The 14132-nt window shown below is 37.7% G+C and overlaps 1 protein-coding gene across 1 annotated transcript in view; it reads left to right on the forward strand.

The window, feature by feature from the left end:
• NELL1 (neural EGFL like 1) overlaps positions 1 to 14132 on the forward strand; it is a 478454-nt gene that overhangs the window by 21278 nt on the left and 443044 nt on the right. Inside the window, exons 3-5 of the mRNA XM_070761843.1 lie at positions 336 to 418; positions 10761 to 10895; positions 12747 to 12849. Of these exons, the coding sequence (XP_070617944.1) occupies positions 336 to 418; positions 10761 to 10895; positions 12747 to 12849 (321 nt within the window). The remainder of the gene's footprint in view (positions 1 to 335; positions 419 to 10760; positions 10896 to 12746; positions 12850 to 14132) is intronic.

Raw genomic sequence — 14132 nt, forward strand, 5'->3', positions numbered from 1 at the left:
TCATGATGGCACTGGGTTTGAGGCAAGTAGTAGGTAATAAGCATGGAAAATACAAATTGTGAACTGTGAACATTACCTATTCAAATGAGAAAGACAATAGGCTTACATAGCAACAGCTTGTTTCACCAAGGTCCTAAGAAAAAGAGAAAGCATTTTGATCAGGCTTCCAAAACCATAATAGTGCCCAGTGTCATTCATTTACAGATTTCCTAATCTAACAGTTACAGTGTTCCAATCAATATCTGTTTGGCTTCTAAATGTTAAACACATTGTGTTTATTTCTTTGTTCAGTCTGGTTTTTAATACTATGATATTTATTTTTTCTTTTTATTGAGCCTGCCCTACCTGCAGTGACTTCTTAAGCCTGGTACAAGGAATTATGGATTTACAAGAGCTTCTGGCTAAAATGACAGCAAAAGTAGGTACTTGGCTCTTACTTACAATTTTTAATCCAAGTTGCCATTTCCTCCATCTGTTAAGACCCCTCTGTCTGCATTTTCCCACTTTTTGTCCATGGGTTTATATGAACTTAATCCATATTATAAGAATAACTGGTTAAATCAGGGGTGAGCCGGGGTGGACTACTGTCCGGATTGGGGGGGGGACGCAGTGGGGTAGCGAAAATGGAGCTCCACCCCAGAGCACCCAATTTGCACTGAAAGATGTTGAAAGAAAATGCATAAGCCACGCCCACAGTGTGGTAGTAAAAATTTTGGTAGCCCTTCACTGGGGGTGAGAGTCCTGAGAATTGATAAAGGAGAAAAATTCTAGCTCAGGTTGGAAATGAGGGATTCTTGCTGCACTCTGAGTTTGGTTGTGTTGAAAGATGTTTCATTATCCAAACTAGGTAACATCATCACTGCTCAAAGCATTGGTGATGTTATCTAGTAATGAAACATCTGCAGGACTTGAGAATGTCATAAAACTCTGCAAATAAGCATTTCAATACTTAGGCAAGTATGTTCTGTCCATATTCTGTCTGTTGTATAAGAGAAGGGGAAAAAAGATGGCAGCAAAGAGAAAGTGTAAAAATAAGTGGAACCAGCGGTGAGCTACGAGCTGGAACATTAAATTGCACTTGCCACCGCAGCTCATAAGTTCTTGTGGCACGAGTGTGATTTTGCTGCTGCGTCTGTGTTTCAGTGAGGTTTTACCTGGGGCTTTGTGCGCGATTTTGCTACCTCCACAAGTGCAGCAACAAAATTGCGCTGGTCCTGCAAGAACTTACGAACCGTGGCGGCAAGTGCAATTTAGCATTCCGGCTTGTAGCCCATCGCTGGGTAGAACCAAGAGTTTGTTCTGCCATCAGTTGTTCTGTATACTCTATGTGTGTTTCATCATGCTTTGCATAGACTATGGGTCTAGAGAGAACAAGGATTTTGTTTTCTATTGTAATAGAAAATGTTAATTTGTGTGGAAACTGTTGTTTCTATTGTAAACTTGTGTCTCATTTTAGACCACAGTTGGTAGGATGAATCTACCAGAATAATCAACATTTTTGTATAATAAAACAGAGAAATGACTACTATAGTTATTTAAAAAATGTTACAAATGCTGCTGATTTCAGTAAAAAGTATATCTGAGACTAACCCATTGAACATACTCATAGAATATTTCTGAATAAACATGTGCAGACTTGTAGTATTGTTTCCAACTGAAAACAGTGGAAGTAAACTTTAAAAGTTCTGGGCCTTAAAAGAAAGGTATACTAGGCTGCAGACTGCATGAATTTACTGACATGTACCTTGTTTTAGTGTTCATTTTTTTCTTTAGATTGTTTATTGATGCTCCATATTCTTTTAAGTATGTCCATTTAAGAGATTTCACCTCATGTTTCTGCAAGAAAGTAAGACAATTCTGAGGCATTCTAGTGGATTTAATGTATGCTGAGTCAGTCCTAATTGAGTGGCTTGTAATTTTAATTTAGCAAATGGCATATTAGATTGTTTCTATTTTTATTAATGAATACAGAATCCATGGTTTACTTTTGTTTCAACAGTCTCTGTGGGATATTTGATAGTCAGCAACATGAGAGATAATCACAATGGAAATCCTGTCCATGTTTGACTGATGTTGATATTAGCCACTATTAGGTAGTGGCTATGAGTGGTCTTTTGTGTTGTCCCACCCACATTAATTCTGAATAGTGGTGCCCTAAGAATAGTCTAGAAAAATGTGTGTGTGTGTGTGTGAGTGAGTGTGTGTTTGTGTGTGTGTGTGTGAGAGAGAGAGAGCGTGAGTGTGTGTAGTGTTCTATATATTCCTTAATAATCTTTTCATAGCTTTTAAATAGAAACTAGACTTAAAAGGCATGTTTGTTTTTTATTTCTTTTGCAAAAGAAAGAACAATTACTTCTGTCATCATAAATTTGGTCTTTAACATCACAGTATAGAATCTAATAAATGCCAATAAATAATACTAAGTATTCCATCAGTGACACAATGCATTCTGGAAAGATACCCAGATGTGCTTACTAAACATTTAGAAGCCATTTAGGGTGCCTAATAATCACTAAAATATATTTTATTTTAAATTAGCCCATATTTCTAAGTAAAAATTCTGAAGGACATTGTTTAATCAGGAATAAAGATAGTATAACATTTTAATAAATGTAAATGCAGAAATGTTTTGATGGTGATTGCTGAAAACATTATTTGGTTTATCAAAGAATAAGGACTTTTGACACACAAAATAAAATTCGGGACTCAAGGGAGGTTTAAAATCCCTTTCTAATGATGAACTTGATTTCTTCTCATTGGCAACCTTCAGTCTTGAAAGACTACGGCTGTGATGGCGAACCTATGGCAAGGGTGCCACAGGTGGCACACGGAGACATATCAGGGGGCGCGTGAGATGTTGTCCTATGTCAGCTCCAGCACCCATGTTCACACTGGCCAGCTGATTTTCAGCCTCCTGGAAGGTGGGAGAAAATAAATTTTGCCTTCTTCAGACTTCAGGAAAGCCTCCTGAAGCCTGGGGATGGCGAAAAATAGCACAATGGGCCTATTGAAAGTTCAGAAACAAACTTCCAGTAGGCCTATTGGGCCTGTTTTTCACCATCCATAAGCTCTGGAGACTTCAGTGAAGTCTGTGTGCATTCACGCGTGAAGGGAAGGAATTGCATTATGGGTGTGGGCATTTACATGCGTGCTATCGTGGGAACGCGTGCCTTCTTTCTACCTGAGCAAAAAAAGATTCACCATCACTGGACTATGGTATTGTGCTCTGGAAAGAGTTCCTAAAACAGCATCTAGTGTGGCTAAAAAGGTCAATCTGAGAGTGGCAATCTCTTCCACACTGAGTGCAGATCCATTCTGGCCCCTGGATTTCACTGGTTCTGGGACTACCTCTTTGCCTCAGCCTCCCAAACAAGTGTCTCCTCGAAATGAAGAAGGCCATGCTGCATCTTTAGCCTCCAAGCTGAACTATCAGAAGTCAAGGTTTCCCAGCTGTTAATGTCCATTCCCAAAGCCTTTAAATTCCTCTTACAGATATCCTTATATCGCAGCTGTGGTCTTCCTCTGGGATGCTTTCTCTGCACTAGTTCTCCAGAATATAATTCAGAGTAGTGCTGCACCCAGCGTGCCATCTGCTGCATTCAACCTCACCTGCACTCAACCTCATCTGTAGCAGACTTCAAAGGGGCAGATTTCTTCTGTGTTTGTTGGCTTGTCTCGGTTAGCTATGCTATAAAACCTTCGACAATACCGAGCAGAGAATTTTAACAGAGCGTGGATGTATGATAAAGCCAAGACACAGACTTAGTTAAATAAATATTATTTACATATAATCAAAATATAAACAATCCAAAATAAGCACGAAGCAAATACAGAATAATACACACTGAACAATTACAAGATTAGAGCACAAAGCAAAATACATTATAGACAAAAGCACAAAGCTTAAACACAACATAGATAAAGCACGAAGCTAATACAAGCACGAAGCTAATACAACTCCCTCGTCTCAGGCAAAAGTAAAGTAAAGGAACTGACCGAGCAAAATAATGAGCTTTTATAGCTTCAATGAGGAAGTGATGAAATAGCCTTGAATATTAACTCTTCAAGTACATGTTAACTCTTTGAGTGCACATTAATCCTTTAAGTACAAGTTTGGTACAGTTTACAATATGCAGTTTACAATGGCAATCCCTAACACACATGTACTCCTGTACTAACAGTGTTGATTCTAAGGCCTGCTTGACACCATCATACATTCCCTTGTTACCTGTGTCAGCTGCTATCTGGATCTGAGAGCAAAGCTGCAACCAATAGTCATTTGCACACCTCCTGGCAGCCTGTTGGACTTTGCTATGAGTAGCTTGCAGAACCTGGAGATTGTACACATTAGAGTAGGCTTTATATTAAAGGAGAGTAGACACTCTCCTTTTTCCCCCGATGGCTGATGTCAGCTACTTTGAGTGGGTTCAGACCAATCTGCTGTCTTTCTGATCTTTCTGATCTTCTTACCAAATACTGTCAGGGTAGTGTTATAGACAACATTATTGAAATATTCCCATCTTTTGGACACATTTGCTTCAGTTGGACCTGGGAGCATTTCTTCTAATTCATGTGCAAATTTTGACCTGGTTACAGGTCTTGTTGATGTTGATTTGTGCTCTTTCTTCCTTCTTTGAGTGATGCAATATCTTTGTTTGCAGTTTTACTCTGCTGCACACTAAGGAGTGGTCTGTATTGCAGTCAGTACTCTGATCACTATGTGTGATTGTAATACTGGGAAGATTAGAATGCCTGGTCAGTATCAAGTTGAGCTGGTGCCAATGCCTCAATCTTGGATGCTTCCAAGAGACTCTGTGATGAGGCTTTGTTTTGAAGAATGTATTGCTAACACATAAACCGTAGTAGCATCAAAACTCCAGCAGGTGTTGGCTATTTTCATTCATTTTCCCAACGCCAAACTGACGTTGGGCCCAGAACTATAATCGGTTCTGACTCTGGCATTAAAATCTCCAAGGATAAACAGAGATTCTTTCTCAGGGACTTTCTTGATAGTGGTGACCAGTTCATCATAAAATTGGTCTTTAGATTCTATTGACAACAATAAAATTGGTGCATATGCACTAGTACGAGTGACTGGTCCTGTTAGAGAGTGGAGCTATAAGGACAGAATCCTCTCACTCCCTACGGCAGGTGGAGTGATGAATCCTAGTAGGGTATTTTTGACCAATAAGCCTACCCTGTATTCCCTAGTCTCATTTGATGGTTTTCCTTCACAGAAGAATGAGAATTTTCTCTCCTTAACAGATCCTGAGTCCAAGAGCCTTGTCTCTTGAAGGTCAGTGATGTCCATTTGCTGTCTTCTTAGCTCCATATCAATAATAGCAATCTTGCGTACATCATATATTTCTTGCAGATCATCAGAAAATCTGGGAGTCATTATCTGAACATTTCAAGTGCCCAAATTTAGGGGTAAAGCTTTCTTATGGTTATTGCACAGTGCAAAATCATCAGTTTGCTTGTCATTATGCCAGTGAGGCACATTAACCTCTTCACCATTGAAAGCAGCCAATCAAGCAAAGACATAATCAGTGACTGCTGCTTTCCATGTTTTTTCAGTGCTGTGTGCAAAGCTGGAATGTCGTCTCCAGAGCATGAGGCCTGGGTGGGTTAGTTTAGAGGATAGATCGTTACCCAAGCAGCAGGTTCTCTCTCTTCGTGTTGCTCAAATAATCCAACAGAATGGCACAGCCAATACGATTGGTTCCAGCTGTGTCGCAGGTGTTATTGAATTACTTACAGATTTAGAAAAATCAAATCAGATTAAAATAAACACTAACAACAAAGCTAAAAGCATATCACCATTAAATACATGCATATTGCCATCTATCTTTCTGAGTCTAGAACTTGTGCTGATTTTATAGGTCTATATTTTTTTTTTTAAAGTGCCTACATAGAGGGCATCCCAGGTTGACTGTATGTGTGCTCAGAAGACAAACAAAGCTGAGCCTGGTGAATGAATTTCAGGACATGGGAAGCTGAACTAAAAAGGTGGGGCGGGGAATCACCTGGAAGAAGATAATAGGCAACACTCACACATATTCTCTACTCTTATGCATTTTTTATTAAAAAAAAATCTATGAAACTTTTTCAGAACTGCAGGGAAATGTAAAATTCAAGAAGGTAGCACTTCAATGAAGGATTCCACATCACTTTTCAAATCACTTGATAAGTACGGAAAATCACTATTGTAAATGATGCATTTTCTCCATAAATTGTATATGATTAAGGAGTTGTATGCATTAGATTTGATTCAGAATAGATGCTGCCCAGCTACAAATGAGGCTTTTCAATTCAGATATGAAAGCTATAATCAGAATATTGTTTTCTGATTTTTTTATTGTGCTTTATATAATTCAGATTTAAAACATACACAAAAGCTTTAAAAGATAAGTTTTATACATCTCATACAAGTGACAATTGAGTGAAAATTGGACATATTATAGCATGGCCTAAAATAGAAAATTATGTGACTTTATACAAAGTTCAACATACATACACTCTTAATGGATCTTTCTCTGGCAGTTTCAGTAAATAATTCTGTTAGCTATTTGAGAATTGCATCTGATATATAATTTACGTCATAAATATTAAATGCGCAATCAATATGGAGTTCTAGATTCTTCACACTGTATCTCAGTGATACATAGAAGATTTCCATACAATGTACAATTTAATATCAATTAGCAGATCGGACCAAATTATTTGTGCCTTCTTTTGAACTTGCACTGCATTTTTTTACAGTGTAAGAGAGATGTAAAACTAGCTTGGAACTTATATTAATACCTGAAATTCTTATTAATGCTGGACATTCTTATTTTATTTATATATGTATGGGTGAGTGTATAGACACACACCCACTCACACACTGTCAAACTCCACGAATTGGAAAAAGTCACAACACGTTACGTGATGGCAATGTGATGCTGTGAATTTCACACCTATGCTATACCCAACCATGATCCCTCTAGGACCCACAGGGACCCAAAAGTTATAAAACCTGAAATCCACCCACTCTTAACTCCATTTTGGTCAGCTGTCCCAGAACGGCATTCAGTGTATGTGTTTTGGTTCTGTTCACCAATAAATAGAATCTTTCTTTCCAATCAGCCTCCATTTTATTCCTGGCTTGGAACTGGATTTTTATTCTATCAATACACACTCACAAATACATATGTGTTTAATGTTATTTTTAGCTTTTTTCTTTTTAAGAAAAGTTTAATATCATCACTAACTATACAACACCAAATTATTCAGCTGTTCGCTAGACTAATAGTAGTAGTGGTAATATCATGTGGATATTACTTTTTAAATCCTGTTTTATTTATTTATTTAATTTATTTATTTATTTATTCATTTGTCCAATACACAAATACATAGGAAGAAAAATAGACATGTGGTAATATATATAAGGGTAAAAGTGAACTTAGAGGAGAGGATATATGAAAGGAAGAGAATATATATGATAGGTGAAAGAAAGGAAAGACAATTGGACAGGGGACGAAAGGCACACCAGTGCACTTATGTACGCCCCTTACTGGCCTCCTAGGAACCTGGAGAGGTCAATCGTGGAGAGTCTAAGGGAGAAATGTTGGGGGTTAGGGGTTGACACAATTGAGTCCGGTAATGAGTTCCACGCTTCGATAACTCGATTGTTGAAATCATATTTTTTACAGTCAAGTTTGTAGCGGTTCGTATTAAGTTTGAATCTGTTGCATGCTCTTGTGTTGTTGCGGTTGCAGCTGAAGTAGTCATTGACTGGTAGGACATTGCAGCATATGATCTTGTGTGCAATACTCAAATCGTGTTTAGGCGCCGTAGTTCTGGGCTTTCTAGGCCCAGGATTGTTAGTCTATTTTCGTAGGATATTTTGTTTCGAATGGAGGAGTGAAGGGCTCTTCTGGTTAAATATCTTTGGACATTTTCAAGGGTGTTGATGTCTGGTATGGGTTCCAGACAGATGAGCAGTAGTCTAGGATGAGTCTGGCAAAAGTTTTGTAGGCTCTTGTGAGTAGTGTGAGATTGCCTGAGCAGAAGCTGCGTAGGATAATGTTAACAACTCTAGAAGCTTTTTTGGCGATATTGTTGCAGTGGGCTTTAGCACTTAGGTCATTCGATATTAGTATTCCAAGGTCTTTTACTGAGGGTGGGTTAGCAGTGAGAGATTGTTTATTCAGTTCGTATGTTCGGTTTGGATTCTTTTTGCTGATGTGGAGGGTAGAGCATTTGTTGGTTGATATTTGAAGTTGCCAGGTGTTAGACCAGTCTGAGACAAAGTCCAGGTCTTTTTGGAGAGTGAGTGTGTTATCAGTGGTGTTGAAAAGTTTCACATCGTCTGCAAAAAGAACACAGTTGCTTTCGATATGTTCACAGAGGTCATTGATGTAGAGAATGAAGAGAGTAGGACCTAGTAATTTATTATTAGAGTTGAAAGGGACCTTACAGCTCATCAAGTTCAACCCCCTGCCTGAGCAGGAAATCCTACAGCACCCCAGCCAAATGGCAATCCAATCTCCTCTTGAAAATGCCCAAAGTTGGGGAGTCCACAACCTCTGCTGGCAGGCCGTTCCACTGGTGATCTGTCAGGAAATTCTTTCTTATCTCCAGGCTGAATCTTTTCTTGGTCAGTTTCCAACCGTTGTTCCCCGTCCGGCCCTCTGGTGCCCTGGAAATCAGTGTGTCCCCCTCCTCTCCGTGGCAACCCCTTAAGTACCTGTATACAGCTATCATGTTTCCCCTAGCCCTTCTGTTTTGCAGGTGTCAGTGTCAAGATATATTGATAATGCTAAAACAGGTACATTTACTTTACATTAATGGCAATATACAGTACACAGTTCTGCAAATCCTTCAAATCCTTTGGAATTGGGAATACATATAAAGCACTTCTTCTTCTTCTTCTTCTTCTTCTTCTTCTTCTTCTTCTTCTTCTTCTTCTTCTTCTTCTTCTTCTTCTTCTTCTTCTTCTTTTTTTACAAAAGTCTTTTTCCAGGCTTTTGTGGCTGCATTGAATCTGCTCCTAATTCCCAAAGAAGTATTTTCTCCTACTGCATGTTAAAGCTTTTCTGTTAGAGAAAATTTGTACAGCTTGTCAGTGAAACTGGCTTTCAGCAATTTGTATTAACAAGTGGCAAAGGAAGCAACATTTTCTTCTCTTCAAGGCAGGCAGGAGAATCAAGAGAAATTAGGAGCAATTGATTTCACCATGGCTTACAATAGCAGGTTTTCATGAGGGTGCTCAGAATAGGGCTTTGTATGAGCTGATCAGATGCTAGATATAAGTGTCTGCTTCCAGACACCTGTATCTTTGTAATTGGAGGCCCACTGTTCCTAACCCCACTGTTATTTGTTTGTGCAATTCTGAAATGACCATAAATCACACTCTCTTGTTCTCACCCAATAATTTATTTTGATTATCTGTCAGAAACCTGCCCTATGGACATGGCAAACTACAGTACTTATGTAGTAGACTATGGACCTATTTGATGTCTAGAGAAACTATTCAAGGAGAATCCTTAGTATTTTCGATTGAAAGAGCTCAAGAAAAGAAGATATGGATGTAAGATTGTTTAGAACACTCCAGATTAAGGGGGATGTTGGAAATGAGACCTGAATAGGGAAAGAGATTCAATTTGTCAAGTGCAGGATGCCTTCTTTGACAAACTATGATTTTTCAAAAAGTCTTCTCATATCCATTGAATATCCGGAAGCACTTGCTTTTTTATGGTTTTCTTAATTAATAAACAAGTAATATTTAAATAAACTAATTGAATAATTATGTTTTGTTTGTATTATATGCATATTGTTCTGCCAGGCTCTCTGGTAGGAGCCTCCCGAAAATTCAAGGGTACAAATTTCAGACACACAGACGTTTGAAAATTCAAAACAATGTTCTTTATCACAGAAGTCAAAATAAACTAAGCACTTTTTTTGTATTGCAAAGAGCACTCGTCCCAAAACAACCCGGTAGTCTGTACAATTTCCCTTAAGCAGTAATTAAGTACTTAGCTAGCAGCTGTGAAGAAACTTCACACCCCTTCTTCTTCCAACGAAGTGAGACACACACACACACACACACGTTGCTCTGCTTTGGTTTCAAAGGCGTGAAAAATCAACAAACAAAGTCGAGAAAACAGCAACACAGGATTCCTGAAGAACTGCGATCAGATACTCTTTCACAATGGCCAAACCCACACGCTGCTATTTATAGCAGCAGCCCTAATTACTGGAGCCCCACCCAACCACAGGTGGCCTTATTTTCTCTTGTAATAATCCTTCAGTTGTTGTCTCCTATGCATCACTCTACGCATGCGTGGATGTGTCATTAATTCTTGTTCAGAATCCAAGGATGATACAGATGATTGATCTCCTCCTGGGCTGTCTGCCAAACTCCCCTCTTCCTTGTCACTCATGCTTCCTTGGTCAAAGGAGGCTTCATCGGCTGATTCCATTGGGAGCAAAACACGCCTGCGGCATGTGGATGTCTCCCCCATATTCACCTGCACATTCTTTGGGGCAGGACCTGGGCCAGGGCTAACCACAACACATATGATCACTTTATATGAGACAATTATTTGTGTTGTTCTGTTCCAGCCTCACTCATAATTAGTGTTTGGTTTATATTTATTTTGATTGTAAATTTAACTCTTAGCCAGTTGCTAATGTCTGCCTCCTTCTCATAGAATTTCTTACTTCAGTGGCTTACATGAGTTCCAGAAATTTAATCAAGTCACTTTCTTTTATAGTTAAATTATGCAGAGATGAGACTTAGCCAGTTGGAAAACTGTCACTGTGAGAAGACTTGCCAAGTAAATGGAGTCATCTACCGAGACAAAGACTCATGGGTAGAAGATGATCACTGCAGAAATTGCACATGTAAAGTAAGACACTTCTAACTTACCTATGAGGATAAAGCAACTTATTACAATTTGATATTGGTTTGTGGGCCTATAATTTAAATTGTGTAGTAACCTTCACAAAAAAGCAATATGCATGTGGTAGGTCTCGATTAGTGCGGTTAATGAATCTTATGAAATATTTGCATTATTTGAATTCGCACTGTTCAAAGTTATATTACTATGGGAAAGAGGGTGATTGGTTCCACTCAATAGAAGTAGGTGATGAAAAAAATTAAACATACATTTCTATATGCATAGTAGTGAAAGATTACAGTGAAGGAGAAAAATACCCATAATTTCAACTTACAAGAAGTTACAGAAAGCAAAATAAAAAGAAAGTATTGTAGATTCAGACATTCCAATATCTCATCCTATTTTAGTGTTGCTAGAACCATGTTTTATGGCATTCAGAGCTGCCAAAGTTTTGCTCTGGTGTATTAAGGGGCCTCTTCTTATTAAAACATTTGCTAGCCTCACAATAACAGAATTTTAGGTTGCTTTAAATGCAACTTGGCACCAATTTACAATTTTGTACTGAATGGAATATTCTATCATATTATAGGTAGTCTTCCACTTATGATGCTTAACACCCATCCAAGCTATCTAAATGTTTTTGGCCAGTTTTTAGCATTCACTTCCAAGTTCCAGCTATGCTTGCCTATTGTGCTCAGTGACTGTGGCATTTATTTATTTATCTATCTATCTATCTATCTATCTATCTATCTATCTATCTATCTATCTATCTATCTATCTATTTATTTTATTTATTAGATTTTTATGCTGCCCTTCTCCTTAGACTCAGGGCGGCTTACAACATGTTAGCAATAGCACTTTTTAAACAGAGCTAGGTTAGTGCCCCCACAATCCGGGTCCTCATTTTACCCACCTCGGAAGGATGGAAGGCTGAGTCAACCTTGAGCCGGTGATGAGATTTGAACCGCTGACCTTTGGATCTACAAGTCAGCTTCAGTGGCCTGCAGTACAGCACTCTACCTGCTGCGCCACCCTGGCTCATTTGCTTAAATACTGCAGTGTTTGCACTGCAAAATAAGTAAGTAAGTAAGTAAGTAAGTAAGTAAGTAAGTAAGTAAGTAAGTAAGTAAGTAAGTAAGTAAGTAAGTAAGTAAATAAATAAATGAGTCTGGTCATGAATATATGATGCCTTGATTTACAAATGAAATGATTTATTATTGTATTTCTAGCCTTAGTGATTATGGTCATAAGTTAAGAACTACCTATATTAATCTCACACTAATTGTGACCTACCTACGTAACATAAAGAAGAAAACAAAAAAGTTTATCACTTAAATTATATTAGAAGGATTTATGCATTTCAGAGCTTTCGGTGCACAGTTAAATGGCATCTTTGTGATAATGGGAAGAAGAAACATTAATATTATGCTTAAGTTGTAATGTACATGACAGAAATATGTATATTATGTTACTAGTATTTATCATTTTGAATACCAGAGGAACTGAATTAGTATGAAAACCTTGCCTGGTTGAAATTATTTGATAAGTATCAGAAAAAAGGTCTTGTGTGCTCAAGAAAATAGAAACGTTTTCATTAAAATGTTGAAGATGACTGACAGAGAATGTAAAAAGTGTTATTGGATTCTTTCTTTCTTTCTTTCTTTTGGTTGCCATATATAGGCAATTGCTGTGGTTGGTGGAATAGAATAAAAGAAACATACTAGAAATCTATTAGTGGTTCACATTGGTAGGGGTTACATAAGATTCTGCACAGCGAAGAATGACATCTAATACTTCTGGGATTCTGCTATTTATACCATTTCATGCACTCACCGTTACACTTATCTGCTCTTGGTTTAGAATGGAGTAGTAGAATGCCGACGAATGGCCTGCCCACTATTGAATTGTTCATCGGATGGCCTTCCAGTCCATATAACTGGCCAGTGTTGCAAAGTATGTAAATGTAAGTAAATATCTCTCCTCTTTCTGTTTGCATGTATGTACATGTATATATAGGTAAAAATCCACCCCTTTGATATTTGGTACTCAACTACTTTGAAACTAATCAAATTTGTACTTAACCCATTTTGACATGAACATTTTGTCCTGGTACTCATCATTTGTTTGGTACATAATGCACAAGCTTGTGACCTCCAACCACACTTGTTGACACCAAACCACACTTGTTGACATCAAACCACACTTATTGACACTAAACCACATTTGTTGACTGCGGCCACACTTGTTGGTGTCAGCTGCCTTGTGACTCATTACATTATTGGTTAGGGGAAAATTGTTTGGTACTCATCATTTTTGTAGTCATCGTGGCTCCTGGAACCAATTAATGATGAATGCCAAGGTACAACTGTATATGGGAAACTAAGGTGGGTCTAGAACTTACTGTTGTAGACCCCAATTTGTAGCCTGATTAATATAGGCTAGAAATATTAATTTAAGTCATTTTAGGGAAAATTATTAATACCAACCTGAAAGCAACCTTTGTCCTGCTTTTATAATCATATATTCTGCAGTCCCAGGAGAAGGGCATCCTAGAAATCTGATCAGATAGATGGACAGATGGACAGATGGACAGATGGACAGATGGACAGATGGACAGATGGACAGATGGATAGATGGATAGGTAGATAGATGGTAGGTAGGTAGGTAGGTAGATAAATAAAATTCAGATACCTCTGTACTCACTTACCAGATAGTTACAAGATGATATCTTTTTTTCTTTCTTTTTAAAATACTGGTATCTTTAAAAGTCTGTATATTATAGTTAACTGCTCAAGAGAGACTATACTGCATGAGCTTACACGAAGAAGTTTATTTTGGTGTATTTGTGTAAAAAACAGAATATTCCAGAGAAAGTTTTGCACGTGCAGTGTTTCTATTTCTTTTCAGAAACTGTAGAAAGTTAAAAACATCCAATTGTAAACAAATACCAAAAATAAACCAAATAGTTAGAAAATAATCTTACATCATATATTTACTATATCTATCTCAAGAATGAAGTAAAGGAACTTAATCATTCATTTTGCCAAGATTATTATCCAAGATAAACAATAATGCTTACAGAGAATCAGAATATACCATTACTGTTCATAAACATTTAAAATCCAATTCCAGATGTTTCAAATGGAATCACATTCTGTCAATGAATCTCAATGTCTATATCTCAAGAACCATCATTATTAGTTTTAGGAAATATCAGGGTCTGCTGTAATACTAGTCAACAATTTA

This window comes from Erythrolamprus reginae, chromosome 1, assembly GCF_031021105.1.
Source record: "Erythrolamprus reginae isolate rEryReg1 chromosome 1, rEryReg1.hap1, whole genome shotgun sequence".
In the NCBI taxonomy this organism is placed as follows: Eukaryota; Metazoa; Chordata; class Lepidosauria; order Squamata; family Dipsadidae; genus Erythrolamprus; species Erythrolamprus reginae.